Source organism: Osmerus eperlanus, chromosome 21, assembly GCF_963692335.1.
Source record: "Osmerus eperlanus chromosome 21, fOsmEpe2.1, whole genome shotgun sequence".
Lineage (NCBI taxonomy): Eukaryota > Metazoa > Chordata > Actinopteri > Osmeriformes > Osmeridae > Osmerus > Osmerus eperlanus.
In genome coordinates this window covers 2,394,408-2,416,471 of record NC_085038.1, presented here as the reverse complement: position 1 = coordinate 2,416,471, position 22,064 = coordinate 2,394,408, and the positions used below count along the sequence as shown (strand labels likewise).

Here is a 22,064-nt window from a genome sequence, read left to right as displayed (position 1 = left end):
AATACAGAAGGCTGTTTTCCTTTCCTTTGTGAGTAATAAAGTACTGTGTAGTAAAGTGTGTAGTAAAGTATCTGTTGTCACGCTGGACATCATAGTGTGTGCAGTGCTAACTGACCGACTGCTTCAAGCCTCTAATCTGTGTCGTTCACAGAACGGTTATCTGGTCCAACACGTGTGACCGCTACAGTGCCTGTGCCTTTGTGTTGATCTAACGTTTAAGATGTTTGACAGCAGATATTCATTGTGTGTGTGTGTGTGTATGTTGTTAGGTTTTGCCCTCTGCTGAATCGACCTAACCTTTTTCATGTTGCATAAAAGGTTGCACAGGAATGACACCAGACTCGTTTTGTCACTTTCTCGCTCTCACGCTCTCTCTCGCTCTCTCTCTCTCTCTGGCTCGTTCTTGCTTGATAGCTCTCTCTCATTCTCCCTGCAGCAGGGCTCTGAAGGGGCGTGGCTAGTAGAAGTTGGGGAGGAGCCAATCTTCATGTGTACAGATTGCAGAGGTGGAGACTCATGGATGATGGTTGGTATCATTAATTTGTTTATCATTTATCTGACTTTTTATTGATGACTGTTTATGAGCATTAGGGTCTATGATAGAAGTCTACTGTAGGGCCTAGGATAGTTTAGTATTTTTGTTCATGTCTGAGATGTGGTTACTTTGTGATGTGGCTTGTAAAATCAGACTATTCCTCGACTCCGCGACCACTAAAATGCAGTAGCCTAAGACAGTACTTTATAGCTGTGGCCGAAATGGAGTTGTTATGTTAGCTTGGAAATCTGTCACCATGGGTACAAATGTTGTGAAATCTTATTTTGTGTGTGTCAGGTCAGTGTGAGAGGGAGGGGCCTCTGGTGTCAGGGGGTCTTCCGCGGGTCGACCTCCAGAACAATCTGTCACATGACCCAAATGGACGGTCACCTGACCAGAGCCCGTCAGAAGAGGAGGAGAGCAGCAGGAGGATGAGGGGGGGTGGAGGAGAGTTGTTTCAGCAAGACTCCCTCAACAACAACGAGGATGAGGACAGGGATCATGTGATGTTGGAGGAGGAAGAAGAGGGGGAGGAGTCAGAGAGTAGCAGTGTGACTCGTGGCCAGTCACCTGACACGCCGATGACAGACTCCTCATTCTCAGACACAGGTAAAAACACACACACACACCGACACACACACGTCATTGCTCAAGCAGAGCAGAAGGGACATTGGCATTAAGTAGCTAATGCCAGACCAGGGTCAGACTGGCTAATCTTTGCTTGTAACTGTATTACCTTAGGTTACCCAACTGTCTGGACTTACCCGTGTGTGTGTGTGTCTGTGTGTTAAACGGTTAGTGGACCAGATTAGACTGAATGATGTCAGAGTGACCACGTGAACTATGACCAATGAGAGGGAGAGAGAGGAAGGGGGATTGGAAGAAGAGAAATAGTGTGTGGTGGATAAAGGAGGAGAGAAGGAGAAAGGCAGGAGGCTGAGGAGGAGGAGGAGGAGACGCGAGCAGCGACAGTGACCCTGTGAGTGACCACGCTGTCGTTCCATCTTCTCCTGCCTCCGCTGAGGAGCCTGGAGGCTGGACGGTCTGTTAGCGTGTTAGCTGAGTCATTCTGACAGCATCCACTTAGAGTCTGTTAGCTCACCGCCGCTAGCCGTGTTGTCATCTGTCTGTCACAGCGTCTCTGGTTAGCCTCCTAGCTAAAAGCTAATGTAGCGGAGACGAGGCGTGTGTGTGTCGGTGTGTGTCTGTGTGTGTGTTTGAGCTACTTGACTCTGAGCTGAGTGGAGTGTCCTGGCTCATTATTGTGTTGCGTCACCACCAGCAGTGGCCACAAAATGAAATTCCTTGGGAAACACAATAAAGTGTCTGTTGGCTAGGAGGGTGTGGCCTGACTCCTTCTGCTCCTGTGGGCTCCACACACACGCACACACACACACACACACACAAACACATTACGGTGCCGGTGGTTTTGCTAGCAGCACATGCCGTAACTTTCTTTTCTTCATAAAGATTTTTGTACTTGTTGAGGTTGTCTAAGTCTCTCTTTCTTTGTCTCGCTTCTTCAAACTGTAGGCAGTTTGGTAGAGTTCCAAGCCTCTGTTTCTCCAGAAACTACACATCCCATCAGCCCCCTCACCACAACTCGAGAGGAGCTCCCCCAAAGTGACGCCTCACACCCAGGACTCCTCACCTCCTCTGCTGGATCTGGAATCCGCACCTTAGAATTCACCTGCACTGCTGGACCCATCACCTCCACCGTAGGACCCATCACCTCTGCCGTGGGACCCATAACTTCCATTGTGGAGCCGAGCTGCACCACAGGACCCATCACCTCCGCCGTGGAACCCATAACCTCCATTGTGGAACTGAGCTGCACCGTAGGACCCATCAGCACCATCACAGGACTCATCACCTCCACTGTGGGGAGCAGCTGCGCCACAGGACCCATCACCTCCACTGTGGGGACCAGCTGCACCACAGGACCCATTCCTACTCCTGCCCTCCTGGCTTGTCTGCAGGATCTTGGGGAACGTGGAGATGACACACACCTGCCCCAGTACCTGCACCAGGTGATCCACAGCATCTGCCACATACTTTCTGTGTGTGTTTGTGTCTGAGATGACACACACACACTGTTGAATGACAGGACATGTGACAAGGTGTGACAGAAAGTCTGTCATCTTGATTAGAATGTCTACAAGACAGATGGGCTATCTGCTGAAAAACTAACACACCTGGAAGGCAGACGGACACAAACACATACAGAGACACACACACACACACTTCAAGGTCATCTGTTAACCAAACATGTAAGAGGGAGACACACACATACATAAGGAGAGGGGAGGGTTGGGGGTGGAGGCGATGGAGGGGGGTGGAGAGAGAGATAGAGAGTGGTAAAGAATGAGCTAGTTGTTGATGACTGTGGTTGTTATGTGGAGGAACTTTATACAGTTTATAGTGATTAAAGGCAGCTTATACACACTGAGGCAGAAGTGTTAAAGCCTCTTTTCTTTTTCCTTACGCTCTCCTCCCACCACCCTTCTCCTCTCTCTCTTTCGCTCTCTCTCTACGCTTTCACTCTCCCAACCACACAGTGCAGAACTGTGTAGTGAATCGAGCCACAATTCACATTTATGTAGATTTATGGCGGAGAGGGAGGGAGAGGGAGAGAAAGAGGGAGAGAAAGAGGGAGAGAACGAGGGAGAGAAAGAGGGAGAGAAAGAGGGAGAGAAAGGTCAGTGGGTTGGTACCGCCTTCTTACTTCATCAGAGCGAGCAGTCCCCCCTCTCTCTCTGTCCCTCTCTCTGACTCACTCACTGTTCCTCACTTTCTCTCTCACACGGTGGGCACACGTCCCTGTTCTCTCTCTCTCTCTCTCTCTCTCTCTCTCTCTCTCTCTCTCTCTCTCTCTGTCTTTCTGTTACGTTAACTTGGGAAGACAAGTCACTGGAGAGGTAGCATGTCTCTCTGCCGGCATGCCCTTCTGTGTCTCTCTCCCTCTGTTTCTCTCTCCCTCTGTTTCTCCCTCTGTCTGTCTCTCCCTCTGTTTCTCTCTCCCTCTGTCTCTCTGTCTGTCTTTGTGTGCCTGTCTGTCTGTCTCTCTGTCTGTGTACGTGTCAAGCCCTGGGGGTGTACTGCTCCACTCTACAGGTGGATGTGTGGGGAAACTTGGAGAACTTGTCACTGTCAGTAGATCTCTCTCTCCCTTACTGTCTCTCTCTCTCTCACACCATCTCTCTTACTGTCTCTCTTCTCTCTCTCACACTATCTCCCCCCCTCTCTGTGGTGTTTGCTGTGCTAGCTAGGAGAACTTTAACCTGTCAGATGTTGTCCTGAGCCCTGTCAATCATTCCTGTTTTACAGTAGGCTGGTTATGGTGTGTCTGGACTCTCCTGTGCCTCACAGTTGCTTGTCGTGTGAACACCTGTTGTTTTGGTTTGTGTACTTATTTATGCTCATGTTTGTTATCCCTTCTCTTCTCCTTCCCTGCAGATAGCTGAAGCCTTCGTCCTTCAGGAAGACTGTATCCTTATCAATCCCTCTCTTTTCCTGTGTGTATGTGGCTATGTGTACAAGAGTATGGGGGTGTGTGTCTGAATGTGGATGTGTGTGTGTGTGGTCATGACCATGCAGGTTGAGACCATGGGTGAGGTGAAACTGGAATGGCCCTAGGCTGGTTAACACTCTGCTCCTGACTCCCAGCATGCTTGTGCAGCTGCTTTCAGAGAGGAGGGGAGGGAGAGAGGAGGTGAGGGAGAGAGAGAGGGGAGAGAGGAGGGGAGAGAGAGAGTCTATGGAGGGATTGTCTCCTGACATGCATAAACATGAGCCACGCTGCATGCTGATCTCTCTCTCTCTCTGATCATTTTCTCTGCCTCTCTGTCTTCCTCTCCCTCTATTTTTATCCTCTCTCTCTCGCTCTCTCGCTCTCTCTCTCTCTCTCTCTCTCTCTCTGTCTCTCGCTCTCTCTCTCTCCTCCACCCCCTTCTCTCCTACTCCCTCATCCTATCCTCCGAGTGAGTGTGTGTGTGTGTACATATGTGTTCTGAGTTGACCTTAACCCCTTGCGTGCCAGTTGAGAGGGCGGTGTGGTGTGTACAGCTGGAGAGACTGTACCATCAGAGACTACTGGCCAACCTCTCTACTCTGCAGGAGCAGTGGGGTAACACACACACACACACAGTAACCCACACACACATGCGCGCACACACACACACATGCACACACACACTCGTACAGTACACATTAACACTCACCAATGCAGTAACACCCCCCCACCCGTGGTGCGACGGCGTTACACACACTGTTATGCACTCACACACATGCACTCACACACATGCACTCACACACATACTCACATACAGATTGGCATATATACCCCTGTGTGCTTTTTGTTTGAGTTAAATCAGTGAAGAAAATGTAAACATTTGCTGAAACTGACATGCTCACTGTTTGACCTTTCCTGTTTCAGAGAGACAGGGCAGGAAGATCTGCAACACAGACCTGGAGACCAGACAGCTGGAGAGACTAGCGCACATCTGCAGCACACACCAGCGGTCAGTGTGTGTGTGTTTGCTTTGGTCTATGTTAGGTACATGAGTGTGTGTGTGTGTGTCATAGCGGTTTTGGGGTGTGTGCATTTCCTGACAAACAAATTTGACACCCCACCGTAAACTCATATTTAGTCAGACACCTTCTGTTGCAGTCAGCAAATGGATGTAGAACACACACACACCTACCTTTTCTCTCCTCACGTGTGTGTGTGCGCGTGCGTGGCAACCATCGTGTAACTGGTGATGGTTAAAACATATGGCCATTTGCTGCTGTTGCACTTTATGTCATTTGAGCTGGTGAACTGCTATGGTTTCATCAACACACACTCATACACACACAAACACACGTACGCACACACTCATACACACATAAATGGCGAGGGAGATGTGGCATGTTGCTAATTTTAGCCTCCTTGAGATGAGTAAGGACACCTCAACTCTGTGAGAACTCCAGTCACCAAGGAGATACCTGCTGGGACTGACTCTCACTCTCTCTTTCTTCTCTCTCTTTCTTCTCTCTCTCTGACCTCCCTTGACTCTCTCGCTCTCTCTTTCCCTCTGTCTCTATCTTTACTTCTATCTTTCTTTCTTTCCCTCTTTCTCTTTTTAATCACAGACCCAGCACAGAACCAGGAAAGGTAAGGTGCCCTGGTGTTTGTGTGACAGAGAATACGAATTTGTGTTTGTGCATGCTTGTACTCAGCATTTATAATAATTCTGTTTCGCGTGTGTGCGTAGCATGCATCTGCAGACTCTCTGTTGAAGACCCCAGTGTGTGAAGAGGAGACTGCGGATTCCACCCTGACTTCATGCAGCTCAGGTGAGTGAGTGTGTGTGTTTGTGTTGGGGAGGTCTCTAGGCCTAGATGTTGTTAGTTATTGATGAACCTAAGGGGAGCTCAAGAGAACTAAAGGTGTGAGTTACCAGAACACACACACACACAAGGACCCACGGATGTGTGTTACCTCTGAAAACACAAACGGGGCATTGCATATCCTGGTTTCACTTTCAAAGGCCAGACATGCACCACACACACGCACGCACAAACTGGTCTTCTTGTCTGTAACTGAATTAGTGTTCTTATCAGATCAATGTTCTTAATTTCACTTGACTTATATAAGTCTTTCTGCTTCCAGACTGGCTGGCTGAGAGTCTACAGGGGATGGAGGAAGTGCAAAGGGACTCTCAGGACGCTCAACCAATAATATCGGCTACAGCCTTGACAGACACCCTCTGCTCTAATGACTATTCGGCTGGGGGCGGGACAGAGACTTGCCATCCCTTAGGGGCCACCGGTGGTTTTCATGGAGACAAGTTGATTGACAGGCCCCCTGCCGAGTGTCCTGAAGAACCCAGATCAGAGATGGAACAAACCACTGCGGAGGGGGTCAGACCGAATCCCCCAGAGGACAAGGAAATGAGCCGGTCTGACCCTGAGGGAGTGGGAGAGGAGGTGGAGGAGGCCGAGGAGGCAGAGGAGGCCTCGGAATTTAACGAGGAGGATCAGGAGGGGACTGATTCGTCAGTGCCTCTAAAGACTCACCCAATGGAAGGCATGGTGGTGGAGCTGCACCCGGAGGCCCACGTCCACCAGGAGGCCCACCTCCACCAAGAGGCCCACCTCCACCAGGAGGCCTACCTGCACCAGGAGGCCCAACTCCGCGAGGGGGCCCAGTGTACGGAGCAGGAAGGGCGTCTGCGGGAGGGCCTGATGGGGGTGGAGAGGATGACGACCACTGTAGGAGCAGCTTCTCTAGATGATCTGGCCAAATGCATCACTGTCGAAGAGGTCAGTATGTGTGCGTGTTCGTGCATGTTTGTGTGTGTCATGTTTTTGTGAGATTGGAGACGGTTACAAGTGGGTTCAAGAACTGGACAGGCTGTTCATAGTCATGCTTATTCTGTATCACGTAGCATAAACACACACACACACAACCACATACACGTTCGTGACCTCTCTAAACGTCATCTCATCCCGACCCTCACTGCCAAATCAATACTCAGCACAAGCTGGAGTTTAGATCTCTCTCTCTCTCCCCGAATCTGGTCCAGGGAAGGCTACTGGTCGAAAGAGAACCTTTAAAAAGGGAGAGAGAGGAAAGAAAGAACAGGAGAAAAGAGAGTGAGAGGAAGAGAGAGTAGTAGGGCCAGAGAGAAAGAGAAGTAATTACTGGAGAGGAGGAGAGGGCAGAACGAAGGGATGAGCGGAGAGGAGGAGAGAGCAGAACGAGGGGATGAGCGGAGAGGAGGAGAGTCAGTGTCTAATTAGTGAGGCAGACTCGGCCCTCATTAGGGCCTCGTTACCAAATATGGAACTTCCTGCCCTGGAGACGAGCCAGGAGGCCATGGAGACAGGAACTAGGTGCACCTGTTCACTTTCTCTCTCTCTCTCTTCCTCTCTCTCTTTCTTTCTCGCCCTCTCTCTTGCTCTCTCTCACTCTCCCTCTCTCTTGCTATTTCTCCCTCTCTTTTTCTCCCTCTCCTCTCCGTCTTTCTTTCTTTTTATAAGCCTCTCCTTCCCTCTTCATTGATGTCATGAGTCCTTCCTGGAGGCTGGATGGATAATTAAAAAGCTCTTTATCGTCTCCTCCGTCCCCCCATCACTCCATCCTGCACTTTATCTACTGTCCTTCTCTGGTTTCCCTGATGGACAGCTTAGTCACCATCAGTGACCCCTGCTGGTCAGGTTCTGCCACTGCATGTGGGCCTTTCCGTGAACCAAGCTAGGTTCTGTCTAATCAGTTGTGTGTGTGTGTCTTCCAGAGCGCACCTGCCCCAGGCCTGGTGTCCATCCTGAAGAGGAGGAGTGCGTGTGTGGAGGATGTGTCTGTGGCCTCCAGCTCTGCCCCTCCCACTCACAAACCACCTGCCAAGCGAAGGGTCCGCTTCAAGGTGCCTGATGATGGCTATGACCAGGGTAAGTGTGTGTGGATGTGTGCGTGTAGATTTGTTTTAAAACACTATCCAAACGCATTTGTATTTTATGTGACAGTGAAGTGATGTCATGTAATAGAACCGTTTGCTTCCTCCCTACTTTCTTTTGTCCCTCCCTCCCTCCCTCTCTCTCTCTCTCTCTCTCTCTCTCTCTCTCTCTCTCTCTCTCTCTCTCTCTCTCTCTCTCTCTCTCTCTCTCTCTCAGACATGACGGGCGGGGACTCCTGCCTGCTGCTCTTCCTGCTGTGTCTGGTTACCGTGGTGATCAGCGTGGGTGGCACCGCCCTCTACTGCGCGCTGGGCGACGCCCACTCCTCCGTCTGCAGGGACTTTTCCCGCAACGCCGACTTCTACCTGGAACAGATGCATCGTGGGTTGGAGCAGATCCGACACTGGCTGACCCTGGGGTCATAGAGGAGGGGGGGAGGGAGGAGGGGGAGGGTGAGGGAGATGTGAAAAAGAGGTCTCACGATTGAACTCCCTCTGTCTCCCTCTCTCGTTCCGTTCTGTGAGTTTCCCTCTGTTACACTACTTCTGGAGTCCCGCCTGTGTGTGTGTGTGTGTGTGTGTGTGTGTGTGTGTGTGTGTGTGTGTGTGTGTGTGTGTGTGTGTGTGTGTGTGTGTGAGTGAGAGCGGGCAGGCATTGGAAGTGTGTGTGTGTATGTATGCTTGTGTGTGTGTTTGTTTTCCGTATGAGGCTTGAGCCACACTGTGAAACACTCCACTGACGTAGGCTGTCAGCTGGAACTGACCCTGGGTCAGCTCCCAAGCTGGACCCCAACAGGCTGACTCCACTCTACTGACCCTGGGTCAGCCCCACTACACTGGGCTCATCTCCTTAACTGGGACTCTGGATCAGAATGACGCAACAGGAAGTGACACGTCTCCTCTTTCAGGCTGATCCACTCAAGACATTTTGAAGACGTTATTATTTTTAAAGCCACCTTTTTAAAAACACTTTAACCTTTGAACCTCGAATATCAAGCAACTATCTGTGGTTATAGAATATAATGAAATCATGTCTTAAACCGTTTATGGATGATGCTTTGTTTTAAACAAAATATTTTATTCTTCTGTTTTAGTCCTCAGTGAGGATCAGTGAGGTGTGAGGCATTAGTGGTCCCACTGCACACAGAAGTTTGCAGGGGTCATTAATCATGAGCTGTCGCCAGGCAACAAAGGATCAACCGTTTGTTTTGTTTTGGGGTGCACTGTGTTCGTACACCAACGTGGCACCTTACGTTGAGGAAGCGAAATGTACAAGAAAACAAACGCATTGCTTTGTGTGACCGCCAGGTTTCCTGGGAAGTTCAGAGTCCTTGGTGTAGCATTCACCCTGTTGTCATCCACTTTGAAATCATCCGTTCTGGAATGTGCTCGCCCATCCTGGTGTCGTTCACTGGGATGTGCCCCACAGAGCTTATGCAACGAAAGAGACCAGATGCCTGTTCCGTGAAGCGAGTTTACAGAATAATCCAGGCTTATGTCGGTTACTTTCCCTGACAGAAAGCTTGGCTTATTCTGCACAGGCCCCAGGACAGAGAGCAATATGCATGTGTGTAATGTTTGTGTCGGGATGTGTAATGTTTGTGTCGGGATGTGTAATGTTTGTGTCGGGAGAAGGTATCAGTCCCACAGCTTAGAGGAGACCTGGACCGAAGCGTCTCACAGCAGGAGTGCTGGTCTGGGACCAGTCTGGCCTGCCACTCACCAGTGGGCAGGGAACGCACAGACGTGGACACGCTGGTTCCAGGTCAGCGTTGCTACCTGTGGATGCGTACGGTACGAGCCCGGCTCGGAAGGTGAGGATGATGGTGAGGATGATGGTGATGGTAATTCTAGTAGCTTCCAACTATTTTTCTCGATTCTTATTTTGACCATGATGATGAAGAGGATGGCGGTTATAATAATTAGGATTATGACAAGGATGGTGATGATGGTGGCTTTCTGAAGCGTTTAGGTACGTGTCTGGTACTAGAATAACGCTGATTTGTCTGAGAATTGTAATTCCTTCAGTATGTTCGGATCTGAACTCGAGGGTACCCTTTCTTGTGTGACAATGGTTCATATCTTAAACTCAGTCTCTGCATTACCTCTTACGACCACTGATTGATCATCATCATCATTGATTAGTTCTGTCTTCATTTTTAAAATGTGTTAATTTTATATTGTATTTTTTGTGTTTCGTTTTTTGTCACTAGGTTTTTTTTGTTCTCCCTAGTCCTTAAGCATACCGATTCAGAAGACAACATAACTGATCGTTATCTGAAAATCTGGAGCACAGTCGGTCTTTGTGTCACTCCCAGAGGTGACCAGAGTAGGCTGGAGTCTCCAGGGGTGCATCTCAATAGTCTAACGTGGTTCCCTTCATCTCCTCCTTCCGTGCCCATTCCTTGTTGCAGTGGTCTCAGAACCCATCCTACGTTTTCAATGGTTCATTTCCAGATGCTTTCTCAACAACTTTTACTGATGGAGTCCATCTTTGTCGTCCTTGTTGTTCTTTATGGGTGAAAGATTAAGTATGAGGAAAGGAGAAGGAGAGAGGAAGAAACCACTATGCAGTATTGAGACGTAGCCTATCCTTCCTTCCTTCTTAATTTGTATTTGCACGAGTGCTCTGGCTGGCTCAGACACTCTTTTGTCTTAATGTTGCTTTTTTTCCTCTGATTTTAATGTAATATGTGTTTTGCTCGCTAAGTTTAAAAAATTAACAACAGATCAAAACATTATTGTGCATGTACCTTTTATGTTCTTGTTTTCCGTTGATGTGGGTAACGCAGATGGTTTTGTAAATCAGTTGTACTTAAAAGATGATGCATTGAATAAGGTGACGTTTTATTCAGCACAACTTTTAGGTGTAGAAAATTCCATAAGAAACCGAGTTATTTACGTAGCTTTTAGGTTATGTATGTGATGAGGAAGAGGACTACATAATGTTTGTAATATAGAAGTCGAAGTTGACTGGTAACCTGGCAACCAGACTGGTCTTGATCATAGACATGTATATATGTCTATGGTCTTGATGACTTGACACAGCTGTATGTTTCTTCCTGTTGACCTGTGGGTAAATGTCATTGTTGGAAATTAAAGACCGACTGGTTATTTTTTATTATTTTATAATGAGTTTATATACCGGTACCTAGTGCACATAGGTGTAACCAGAGTTAAAAACTGCTGAAGATATGGACATTTTGATTTTCTTCATTTTATAGCTACAGGATGAGGTCATCCTACCTACAGTAATTCACCACTTACAAGTTATCTAATCTTTAGTTAGTTAGTTAAAAGTAGTTAATCTTATTAATGTTAATAATTCGTCCCTATGTTTTGTGTCGGATCATGTCGGTCTAAAATGAACGGAACGAAGTTTCTTGTCGTAGGGTACGCCTGACGTAATGACGACACATGACGTTGACTACGGATGTAAACAGTTTTCGCGGTTTCACGTGTGTCAAGCGTTCCTGCCTGGAGCCTTAACGTTTCTGGTATCAGTCTCGTGCTGGTAGAAGGAGGTCGATCATGAATCCTAAAATAGAACGATTTGTTAGTCCAGGGAAAGGGAACGGTATCCGGGCAACACAGAAGATTCTTGCGGGAGAGCTCATCTGCTCGGCTCAGCCGCTTGCATCCTGTGTGTCAAATAAGTCCGCTAGAAAAATATGCCACAACTGCTTCTCAAGGTAAGAATACGACATTAAACCACTGAAACGAAACATTCAGCCTGGCATTCGTTAGCATTGCTCAAAACGGACCTAAGATTTTAGTCTCTAGACTAGTCTCAAAATGTGTATCACTTTTGAACGCTAATAGAGTTAGTGCAGGTATTTTATAATCAACAGCAGCGCGTTCATGCAAAATCAAAAGCATGGGATTGAAAACAAGTCATGGCAATATAACACTTAATGTTCCATTATTCTTTGCCAGACCATGCCGTTTCATTCCTGCAATACTGTGATCCGGCCGCTTGGCGGCAGTGCTGATCCGTCCTCTAACCACCATGGTCCCGTCACCCGACCCTCTCTGAAGGCTCTTACACTTCTGTGGATGGTGACTGACGGATCGTGCATACTTAATCGTCGAATTTATTGCAAATCAAACTAAATCTCCTAATTACTTTGATTAATTATTCATGATTGAGACGTTGGTGCGCTGTGTGCCAATGTAGAAAATAAGTGGATTTTCAACTCCATTATTTCCATGACATCAGTGCCGGGGTTAATTAACGTGTTCAGATGCTTTCATCCAACGCGACATACAGGAGTGTATTTGAACTTGAAACCTCTTGATCCATATTCAAATGCCTCTACCACTGACCTACCCATCCTCCACACATTCCATCCTCTCCTCCTCTCCCTTCTGCCAAACACGCTTCCACAGCAACGCAGAGAAACTAGTCTAGGTAGAACAGTCCATATGACCCATATATAGTCCACATCAGTCCTTCTTGTCTCACAACATCTCCCAACAGAGCTGGGATTGTGCGGTTAGTGGAGTATAATTGGTACAGTAGGAAGCGGTGCGGTCCATGAAGCCAGGCCTGGAGATGGTTGTTCATGTCCCAGTCTCATGGGAGATATTACTGTGCCCCTGGATCCTGGCCCTGCCTGGGTGAGTCACCATGGGTGTCTTGTTCCAGCCTCTAGGCACTGTTCCATTCTTGTTATGGTTTTATTGTGGGTATTGTTGTAGATTATTATTTTTTTCATGAATGGCATGTCTGCTCACCCCTCTAGATGGGCTTAGTGTGTGTGTGTGTGTGTGTGCGGGTGTGTGTGTGTGCGTGCGTGTGTGTGTGTGTGCGTGCGTGCGCGTGTGTGTGTGTGCGTGTGTGTGTGTGTGTGTGCGTGCGGGTGTGTGTGTGTGTGTGTGTGCGTGCGTGTGTGTGTGTGCGTGTCTGCATGCCGAGGGCCTATGTACTCTCCGCAGTTGTTTTAGGGGAAATAATGTTGTTACAGAGGGCAATCAGACCTCAAACCCTGAGCCCCTCCGCACACACACACACACACACACACTCAAGCCTGCGATATGTTTTTAGTTGCTGAACCAGTAAGTGTGTGTACACATCCGGAACTGTGAGTCCACTGACCTGACAGTAAAGTGGTTATACACACACTCAGGATGGATCATGGAGCGGAAGTGTTTGACAACCGAAACAAAAAAAGCTTTAGTCTAAACTCCGAACTGATCCGCTCAACATGACATCATCCTGTGAGAGAGAGGGAGAGAGAGAGAGCGGGTGGGAAAGAGGAATAATTGAGACCATAGGCAGAAAAGGTGAGGGGGGGGAGAGAGGGAATGAGAGATGGAGAAGAGGGGATGGAGGGAGAAAGAGTGAGAGACTCGATGGCCGGGTCTGGTTTTTCAGGCCTGAATCCAAATTTACAGCCCCGTCGTGTGTTGAGCAGATATACGGCGCTGTGCTGCTTCTGTCTGTGCCAGGGCCTGCTGAAAGGCTGTGGAAACGCTTCACAAATCTTCCCCCTCTCCCGAAACCCTTCATATTAGTGACAAGTCTGGGCTTTTTAATAAGAGACCTCCCATTTCATGTTGGCAGGTCCTACATTAGATTTAGACAAGTTAGACAAGTTTGGCCTCAAGCTACCATGCTATATTGGTCTCTTTTCTGGTGTGGGGGGGATCAGATGAAAGTGCTGGTCCAAAGCAGGCTGATGGATGTCTTCATTGTGTTCCGTGCTGCTCCCCTCAGCCTCTTCTGTCGCCATAGGTCTCATTACAGGGAGAGTGATTGGTGACACGAATCTATCGCACCCAGGTATTTCACTGCAGGTTTCTACAGGATCGAGTCTATGGCACCACTGTAGGTTCTAGTCAGGATAAATGCTAGATTCTGGTCGTGGTGCAGGTCCTGACCATGATCCTCCACCATGGTACTGCTATGTTCTGGTGGTGTTGGAATGAGGTGGTTCAGAGAGATTAGTACACAACTAACACCACTGTGGTCCAAGAGCCTGTGGCACTCCATTCACTGTCCCTGTCTATGGAACACTTGGACACACACACGCCAGGATCACAGACATAGCTTGACGTTTATTCAATACTTCAAAAACATATTCAACTCCCCTCAGAATGACCTCACACAGGCACTGCTCTTGCTAAGACAGTGATGTGAGGAATCAATAAGGAATCAGGTCGTGTGTGTGTGATGGTGTGGCATAAGTCTGCAGTCTGGGTTCTTATTTCCATGAGGCAGAGAGACCAGGGTGAGGATCAGTTATGCTATTGATTTAACATGCTGCACCCCCTCACACCGATGTTAGTGTTGCTAAAACAGCTGTAAGACTTGGGGCTACACGCACACACACACATAGGATTGAAAGTGTCCCCTCTTGTGGGGAGTGTGTGTGTGATGGAGAGTGTTGGACAGCTGGAGGGTGGGTTAGTCTGGCCTGGTGCCTGACTGGCTTGTTTGTTCTTAATGAGATCTCCGGGTTTAGAAAACCTGAATGTACACAAGCACATACATACACACTCTCTCACACTGGTAAAGAGACACTACTAGCCATAGGTACACAAGTAAGTGATTATCAGCTGTACAGCCACACTCAGAGAGGGGGAGAGGGGGGATGCATGGATAGATAGATGATAGTGGAGGAAGGGAGATAGAGGAGAGGGGGGAAGAGAACTGTAGAAGTCTTAGCCAATAGGATTGCTGTAGAAATTCTTAGCCAATAGGTTGGCTGTAGAGTAGAACCAGACAGACTGGACCTGCCCTTGGATCAGATGTTATGTTAGAGTAGAACCAGACAGACAGTGTTTGACTGGAGTTCAGTTACCAAGCTTAGAAAGCTCACTGTATTTGCTTAATTCCTCTCAGCATGCTAAACCTCAACACAGCTCCCCCCCTTTCAATTACACACACACACACATTTACATTTACATTTAGTCATTTAGCAGACGCTCTTATCCAGAGCAACTTACAGTAAGTACAGGCATGACCGGGAATCGAACTGGCAACCTTCGGATTACTAGCCCAATTCCCTCACCGCTCAGCCACCTGACTCCCCACACACACACACACACATATATATATATGAGATGGGATGAAAAGTCCGGAACCAGTCAGTCGTGAAGCGTACAAATACCTACTTTAGATAAGACAGGAAACATGCAGTGTTCACAGGAGAGCTCCATAGCAGAGACTGAGAGCAGAGAATTAGTTCAAAGACTAGTCAGCATTCCCCACACTTCCTTCTTCTACCTTCTGTCTCTCTCCCTCCCTCCTACCTTTCTCTCTCTTCCCTCCCTCTACCATCCATCTCTGCCTCCTCCCTCCACACTCCCCGTTCCCTCCCTCCCTCCAATCATTGTTTCTTCTCTCGGCTGCAGCAAAAACATTCTAAACATCTGTCCTTGGGTAAATATGCAGACACACACAAATTGCCTCACACAAATACGCACACACACACTCAGAGACACTGCCTCACTTAAATTTATTGCTGTTTGCAAATAGCTGTGTGTGTGTGTGTGCGCTACACTAGCATGAGCTCACCGTTCCCTTCAAAGCCACAGCTGAGCTTGTATACAAAGTTAAGGCAGACTCAAACTGACAAGATCTGATGTCACTTCCTGGTCTGGAGTGATTGGAGTGACTCAAGTTACTGACCCCAACCCGCCACCCCCGTTCTGTCCCCAAGATGGCTGACTCAGGGTCAAGGGTTAAACCAGGGCTTGGTTCAATCAAACATGCAGCTCAAAACTGTACACACACACACACAGGCATGTCATATTAAAGTGAGCTATACGCCACGCTCGGAAATGAGAAAAGCAGTCAGGCACAACAGGACAGCTCAGAGAAGAGGACCCCTCTAATTACACACACACACACACACACACACATCAGGCTGCGGAAATTAATTACCTAAACACACACAAACATGAGCACACAAGCTCAGCTCACTAAGGTCATTAATTACCACACAGAGTATAGAGACTGGTTAACCAACCCAAACCTACCCACATCTCTCTCTGTTACACACACACACACACACACACACACACACACACACAGAGACCGACACACGCACTCTCCTGATTCTTTGTAAGCCTTTGTCTGCAGAGGTAATTGATATGAAAATGTTCAATAGAGACGGAGAGGGAGCTGCAATTTTAATTCAGTGTTACTGACTGGGGTTCTGAATAATCCCCCTCTAAATATATTCCTGAGGTGTGTGTGTGTGTGTGTGTGTGTGTGTGTGTGTGTGTGTGTGATGTATTCATGAGCCCTCCTGGCTCCACACCCCAACCCAGTACTCTCCAAAGCAGAACATCGACACTAGCAGTATAGTAAACACACACACACAATCGATAAACACCAAAACACTGCTCGTAGTGCTGGTCCCAGGCCAGCAGGCTGTAAACAGTGAACATGAAGTCTGAACCCACCAACAGCCTCCTCCACAGGCCCCATCTGAGTTCTAGATTCAGTGTTTCTATCTGAACAGGAAGTGTCCCGCCGCCCAGATACAATCCTTCTCTCTGCCGTTCTAATCGCCCCAAGATGAAAGTCTGTGACGAAGCCGTTTCATACGTGAGCGATAGCAGATGAAACTTCCAGTGAATGTCAGCTCATGTAGCTTATCTCTTTCGACACACGGTGAATCAGTGTTGATATTAGGAGCGGCTATCAAGCTGTAAGAGTCATTAACTAATCCATCCCATATTAATACATGGAGGACTTTTTTCTGTTCCATCCCAGTGTTTGAGTCGTCACTGAGACTAGTATATGTAGCTTGATGACGTGCAAATCTCTTTATCTCTCACGTCTTGACTGACATAGACGATTTAACCAATGAACAGCTGTTATTACTTATTAAATGGTTTATCCATCCATCTGTACAGACCCTCTAAACATCAGTCTTATTAATAACATGAATAACATATTACATGTGTAAACTGTGTAAGTACACATGCAGGCACAGTAGAAATCGCCCAACCACATTAACATCTTGTTGGCGGCCTCATAGGACTGGTAGATCTTATGACTTGAGTCCTAATGTCTTTCAGCGTGTTCTAGAATGTCCCATCGCTGTTTTAAGTGTGTTCTAGAATGTCCCATCTCTGTTTTCGCATATTCTAGAAGGCCTCATTTCTAACCTTCCCACACTGACTGGCATACTTCCAATGTCCCAAGTGTGTGTGTGTGTTTGCCTGTACTTACACCCCCTACACCCTGTTTGTTTTCCTTGTTGATAGAAGGCTCCACTTAGCTGCTTCATGTCTATCTGGAGGGCCAATCAGACAGCCTCTTATCGTGATTGGCTATTAGGAGGCCCTGAGAGTGATGTCACTGACACACAGATCTGGAGAGGCTTCAGATAAACAGCTTGGTTTGGATTAGACTGTCTGGAAATGTGTGTGCCTGGTCTAGGCTCTGCTTCTCCAAACTTCAGACATTTGACAAGTTCCATCTGTAGTTACTTCATATGACTTCACTTATCTTCACACAACGTTGTGTGTTGATTTGTGTGGTAGGGGGAGGAGGTGTCGAGCCAAAAACAGCTGTAAGATTCAGACGCTGAGACAAATCGAGAGAGATTTGACCAACAGTCACATGCTCTATGTTATCAGGTTGAGAAGAAGCAGGCGTGTGTGTGTGTGTGTGTGTGTGTGTGTGTGTGTGTGTGTGTGTGTGTGTGTGTGTGTGTGTGTGTGTGTGTGTGTGTGTGTGTGTGTGTGTTAAAGAAGAAATCAATCTTGTCTAATCTTTGAGTATATACCCCTGGAAGATGCAATGTCTCAATGCTTGTGTCAAACTTCTCACACACACACACACACACACACACACACACACACACAGTCAGAGCTCCACTTTGTCTTACTCAGGCTACATGAGAGGCTAGTACGCCTGGGCCCTTGCACTCTCTGTGTCTCCACTCAGCTTGAATCATAACACCCTTAACACACTCGCCAAGGATCCCATGTCACTGCACATACACACACACACACACTTACACACACACTTTCCATCTCTGGGGGGTCGTAGATAAAACAGGAACACTGGGCAGTGTATTAGTCTGTCATGAGGATGTGAACCATAAATATCCAACCAAGACATTCAGAGATCTGCTATGCCTCTCAATATGACACATACTACACAAAAACACACATACTACACACACAATACTGGAAACAGGAGTTCTGGAAAACATAAAGATTATAAGAAATGGGCTACAAGTTCCCAGACACAGACACAGACACACACACACACAGCCTGTGAGTGTGCTGATCCTGGTTTCTGTCCTACAGGTGTGAGTCTCTCCTCAGGTGTTCTCAGTGTCGGTCTGCACGCTACTGTCATACCGCCTGCCAGGTACGTCCACAGAACCCCGTGTGTGTGTGTGTATACACGCTTGCTTTCCACATCACTCACAAACACTACAACCCCTCGAATTCTCCTGGCACTTTTGACCTTATAGTTTGATATCTTTTCTTCATGGCTTGTGTCGTTCCTGCCCCTCTCAGAGACAAGCCTGGCCAGAGCACAAGCGAGAATGCAGATCCCTCCGCTCCCTCCTTCCCAGAATGCCGTCTGATTCTGTCCGGCTGGCTGCCAGGATCATCTTCAGGCTGGTGCGGAAGTCTGCGGAACGCACCACACGTCCTGATGGTTGTCCTTGTCACAGTGTTAAGTCTCTTCTCCTGTGGTTGTGTCTCCTGTGTAGCTGGACCCGTCTCCTGGCTCCTCAGAGGAGCTGTATTCATTAGAGGAACATGAAACACGTGGGTCTGTTTCCTTACCTACCTGTGTGTGTGTGTGTGTGACAGAAAGAGTGTGTGTGTGTGTATATTAGAGTGAATGTGTGTCAATGTGTGTGTGTATTACAATGTGTGTGTGTGCATGCCGTGCTGTTAGACTCCTATTCGCCGTCTGTTCTTATTAATTTGATCATTTTGAACACTGTGTGTGTGTGTGTGTGTGTGTATTCTGCAGACCTCGGTGTGATGAGTGAGGAGAAGAGGGAGGGTCTGACTCAGCTAGGCTCCATGCTTCAGCTCTACCTCCAACAGGAAGTACCGGCCCTCTCACAGGAAGTGACATCTCCTCTCCCATCAGGCCTGGACCCTCTCAGCCTGCTGGCCCGAGTGAGTTGCACGCACGCACGCACACACACTCACACACACTCATGCACACACTCGCACACAGTCACTCACACATACAAACTCAGAGAAACACACACACACGTGCTCTCACACACACACACAAACAAACACACAGTCACGCACGCACAGTATACTAATCAGTGTGTCTGTGGCTGTGAGACAGAGAGGCTGCAGTACTGTGCAAACACACACCTGTTTTACATCATCGCTGCTTCTCAGTAAACAAGCAGAAAGCCTTCACAACAACAGCACGCTCTCCACAAGTTGAGGGAGGGAGATGGGGAGAGAGAGAGAGAGAGAGGGAGGAGAGAGAGAGAGAGAGAGAGAGAGAGAGAGAGAGAGAGAGAGAGAGAGAGAGAGAGAGAGAGAGAGAGAGAGAGAGAGAGATGAGAGAGAGAGAAGAGAGAGAGGAGGGGGGAGAGAGGGGGAGAGAGGGGAGAGAGGGGAGAGAGGGGAGAGAGGGGAGAGAGAGGAGAGAGAGAGAGAGAGAGAGAGAGAGAGAGAGAGAGAGCGAGAGAGAGAGAGAGAGAGGGTGGGAGTGTGGAGAAGGGGAGGGAAAGGGAGGGAGTTCGAAAAAGTTATTTACCTGATTTAGTACACACTCACACAAATACTATTTGGACATGATTAGCTTGGACATGACTTAATTGAATCTCCATCGCAAATGAGTAAGGGGCTGGTAAGGGCGCTGAGCCAAGCCTTTCCTCTGGACCAGCGCTCCCTCATCAGCCTGGACTCCTCGTTTCTCCCCTGGGAGATATGGAGGGTGGTTCTGCTTCAGAAATGTATTTATTTATTCCTTATTAATTCAGGAAGATCCTCAACATCGCCTAGTGTGGAGGTGGAATTTCCAATTAAGATGCACAGCGGTGTGTGTGAGTGGGTGTGAGTGTGTGTGTGCGCGTGTGTGTGTGTGAATGCTTACTGTATGTACGTGTTCTGCACTGAGATGTGTGTGTGTGTGTGTGTGTGAGTGAGTGAGTGATGCAGAAATGGAAAATCGGGGAAATCCTGATTAATATGGGAAGATTCCGATGGAGTTATGGTTAGAAGGAGAGACAGAAGGAGTATCGACTCAGCCATTGAGTAAGATGGCTGAGCGGTAAGGGAATCGGGCTATTAATCAGAAGGTTGCCGGTTCAAACCCTGGCCATGTAAAATGACGTGCACTTCACCCTACTTGCCTCGGGGAATGTCCCTGTACTTACTGTAAGTCGCTCTGGATAAGAGCGTCTGCTAAATGACTAAATGTAAATGTTTAATTCAAGTTTCTGGTTTGGAGTGGGATATTACTCAGGAAGAGGGAGGAGAGAGAGAGGGAGGAGAGAGGGAGGAGAGAGGGGGAGAGATGGTAATCCAAGCATTGTCCTAGACAGTCATACACGCACACACATGCACGCCTACACACACACACACGCACACACACACACGTACACACACACACACACGTCTGATAACATAATAGGGACAACACAACACCGTGGCACATGCTGTCATTAGCTACCAAAGCTGTTGAAGAAACTCTACACACCTACACACACACACACACACACACACACACACACACACACACGTTCTACCTACTGCATGGTTGTGCTTGACTGACTGGCTGGCCCTTTGAATGATGTAATGGAGGATGAACTCCAGTGATGAAGGAGAAGTGAAGGATGAGATCATGAACATCCCATAATCACCACCAGCCTGTAGTCATGATAACGTCCCAGTGCCAGTAGAGTGGGGCCAGGGGCTGAGAACAAAGTTTAACCTTCAGCAACCTTGCAACAATACACACACACACACACGCAAGCTCTGACACACACGCATGCTCTGACACACTCACACACGCATGCTCTGACACACACATACACACACGCATGCTCTGACACACACACACACACACGCATGCTCTGACACACACACACTCACACACGCATGCTCTGACACACACACACACACACGCACGCATGCTCTGACACACACATACGCGTGTGGGAGGTTAAGGGCAGACTGTTCTACAGGACACCAACAGGGGGCACTGTGGCCTCGTTTGTGTTAGGACTGCAGCGCTTAACCCTCCCTCCCTCCCCTCCCTCCGTCTCTCCCTCCGTCTCTCTCTCTCTCTAATGGCTGAAGTGAATGAGTGATATGCTGAGGTGATTGCTTCCTGTGTTTAAAATACCCTGTATATGTTTCATACTTTTTAAAAGCATATCTAGTCAAGCTGTGTGTTTTGTGGGAGAGAGAGAAAGAGCGAGAGAAAGGGGGAGAGAGAGAGCAGGAGAAAGGGAGAGATTGAAGGATCTTTGTCTGACTGTCTCATCAGATTCCACACGCTGTTGTAGAAAGCCATATTTGGTTGTGTGCGTGTGTGTTGGTGCGTGTGTGTGTGCGTTAGGCTGTGTGTGGTCCAGTTCTACTCCAGGAGGACAGAGCGGGTTTGTAAAACATGTCTGCTGGTATTAATAACAGCTCTGCCTCTCCCCCTCCTCTAACTCTGCAACCAGCCACGTAACACAGACACATTATCATCACTGTACCTTCATGCACTCAAGGGTGCTCCTGAGCACTGCACACTGTGTGTGTGTGTGTGCTCATTCCAGGCAGTGTGCTGCAGTTCGCTGCAGTGGTGCAGTAAGCAGTGACAGATTAGATCTGGCCGCGCGCGACGTTTTATTGCTTCCCCCATGAACTTCCCCTCAGCAGAACCTATTGTTGTGCTGCATCACCTATCAGTGGAGGGGGGAACCATTTCTCATTCGTGCACCGACCGCGTGGTAACCCTTCCAGCAACACACCGGCCCCGCTCTCCTATCTCCTGCCAGGTCTGTCTGTCTGTCTCTCTCTCACACACCCTCTCTCTCTCGCTCTTTGTCGCTCTCACACCCTCTCTCTGTCTGTCTGTCTCTCTCTCTCTTTCACCCTGGGTGTATCTCTCTCTATCCTCTCTCACTCCACCC

General features: G+C 48.2%; 2 protein-coding genes across 4 annotated transcripts in view; both read left to right on the top strand.

The window, feature by feature from the left end:
* The window catches only part of cnsta (consortin, connexin sorting protein a), a 9,823-nt gene extending 1,419 nt beyond the window's left edge, over window positions 1-8,404 (top strand). The window contains exons 2-12 of one of the 3 annotated variants that reach the window (XM_062446678.1): window positions 440-526; window positions 833-1,144; window positions 2,069-2,565; window positions 3,992-4,022; window positions 4,575-4,661; window positions 4,971-5,055; window positions 5,669-5,690; window positions 5,791-5,872; window positions 6,189-6,841; window positions 7,816-7,969; window positions 8,192-8,404. In XM_062446678.1, the coding sequence (XP_062302662.1) occupies window positions 517-526; window positions 833-1,144; window positions 2,069-2,565; window positions 3,992-4,022; window positions 4,575-4,661; window positions 4,971-5,055; window positions 5,669-5,690; window positions 5,791-5,872; window positions 6,189-6,841; window positions 7,816-7,969; window positions 8,192-8,400 (2,142 nt within the window). In that variant the 5' untranslated portion in view covers window positions 440-516 and the 3' untranslated portion in view covers window positions 8,401-8,404. Of the gene's footprint in view, window positions 1-414; window positions 527-832; window positions 1,145-2,068; window positions 2,566-3,991; window positions 4,023-4,574; window positions 4,662-4,970; window positions 5,056-5,668; window positions 5,691-5,790; window positions 5,873-6,188; window positions 6,842-7,815; window positions 7,970-8,191 lie in introns of all 3 variants that reach the window. The other 2 variants (XM_062446677.1, XM_062446679.1) reach the window with 2 other exon arrangements.
* A 2,979-nt stretch (window positions 8,405-11,383) lies between these two features.
* Window positions 11,384-21,742, top strand: smyd3 (SET and MYND domain containing 3). Its single transcript, XM_062447561.1, has 6 exons — window positions 11,384-11,666; window positions 18,253-18,316; window positions 18,469-18,576; window positions 18,669-18,726; window positions 18,938-19,093; window positions 21,708-21,742. The coding sequence occupies exons 1-6, from the start codon at window positions 11,506-11,508 to the stop codon at window positions 21,740-21,742; spliced, it is 582 nt and encodes a 193-aa protein (XP_062303545.1). The 5' UTR covers window positions 11,384-11,505.
* The last annotated feature ends 322 nt before the right edge of the window (window positions 21,743-22,064 follow it).

What these genes read in the sequence shown, in the direction of transcription:
- smyd3 (XM_062447561.1), top strand. Translation starts at nt 11,506, where the DNA reads ATGAATCCTAAAATAGAACGATTTGTTAGTCCAGGGAAAGGGAACGGT. An exon ending in TGCCACAACTGCTTCTCAAG is followed by an intron (nt 11,667 to 18,252) that starts GTAAGAATACGA and finishes TCTGTCCTACAG; the next exon opens with GTGTGAGTCTCTCCTCAGGT. An exon ending in CAGCCTGCTGGCCCGAGTGA is followed by an intron (nt 19,094 to 21,707) that starts GTTGCACGCACG and finishes TGCTCATTCCAG; the next exon opens with GCAGTGTGCTGCAGTTCGCT.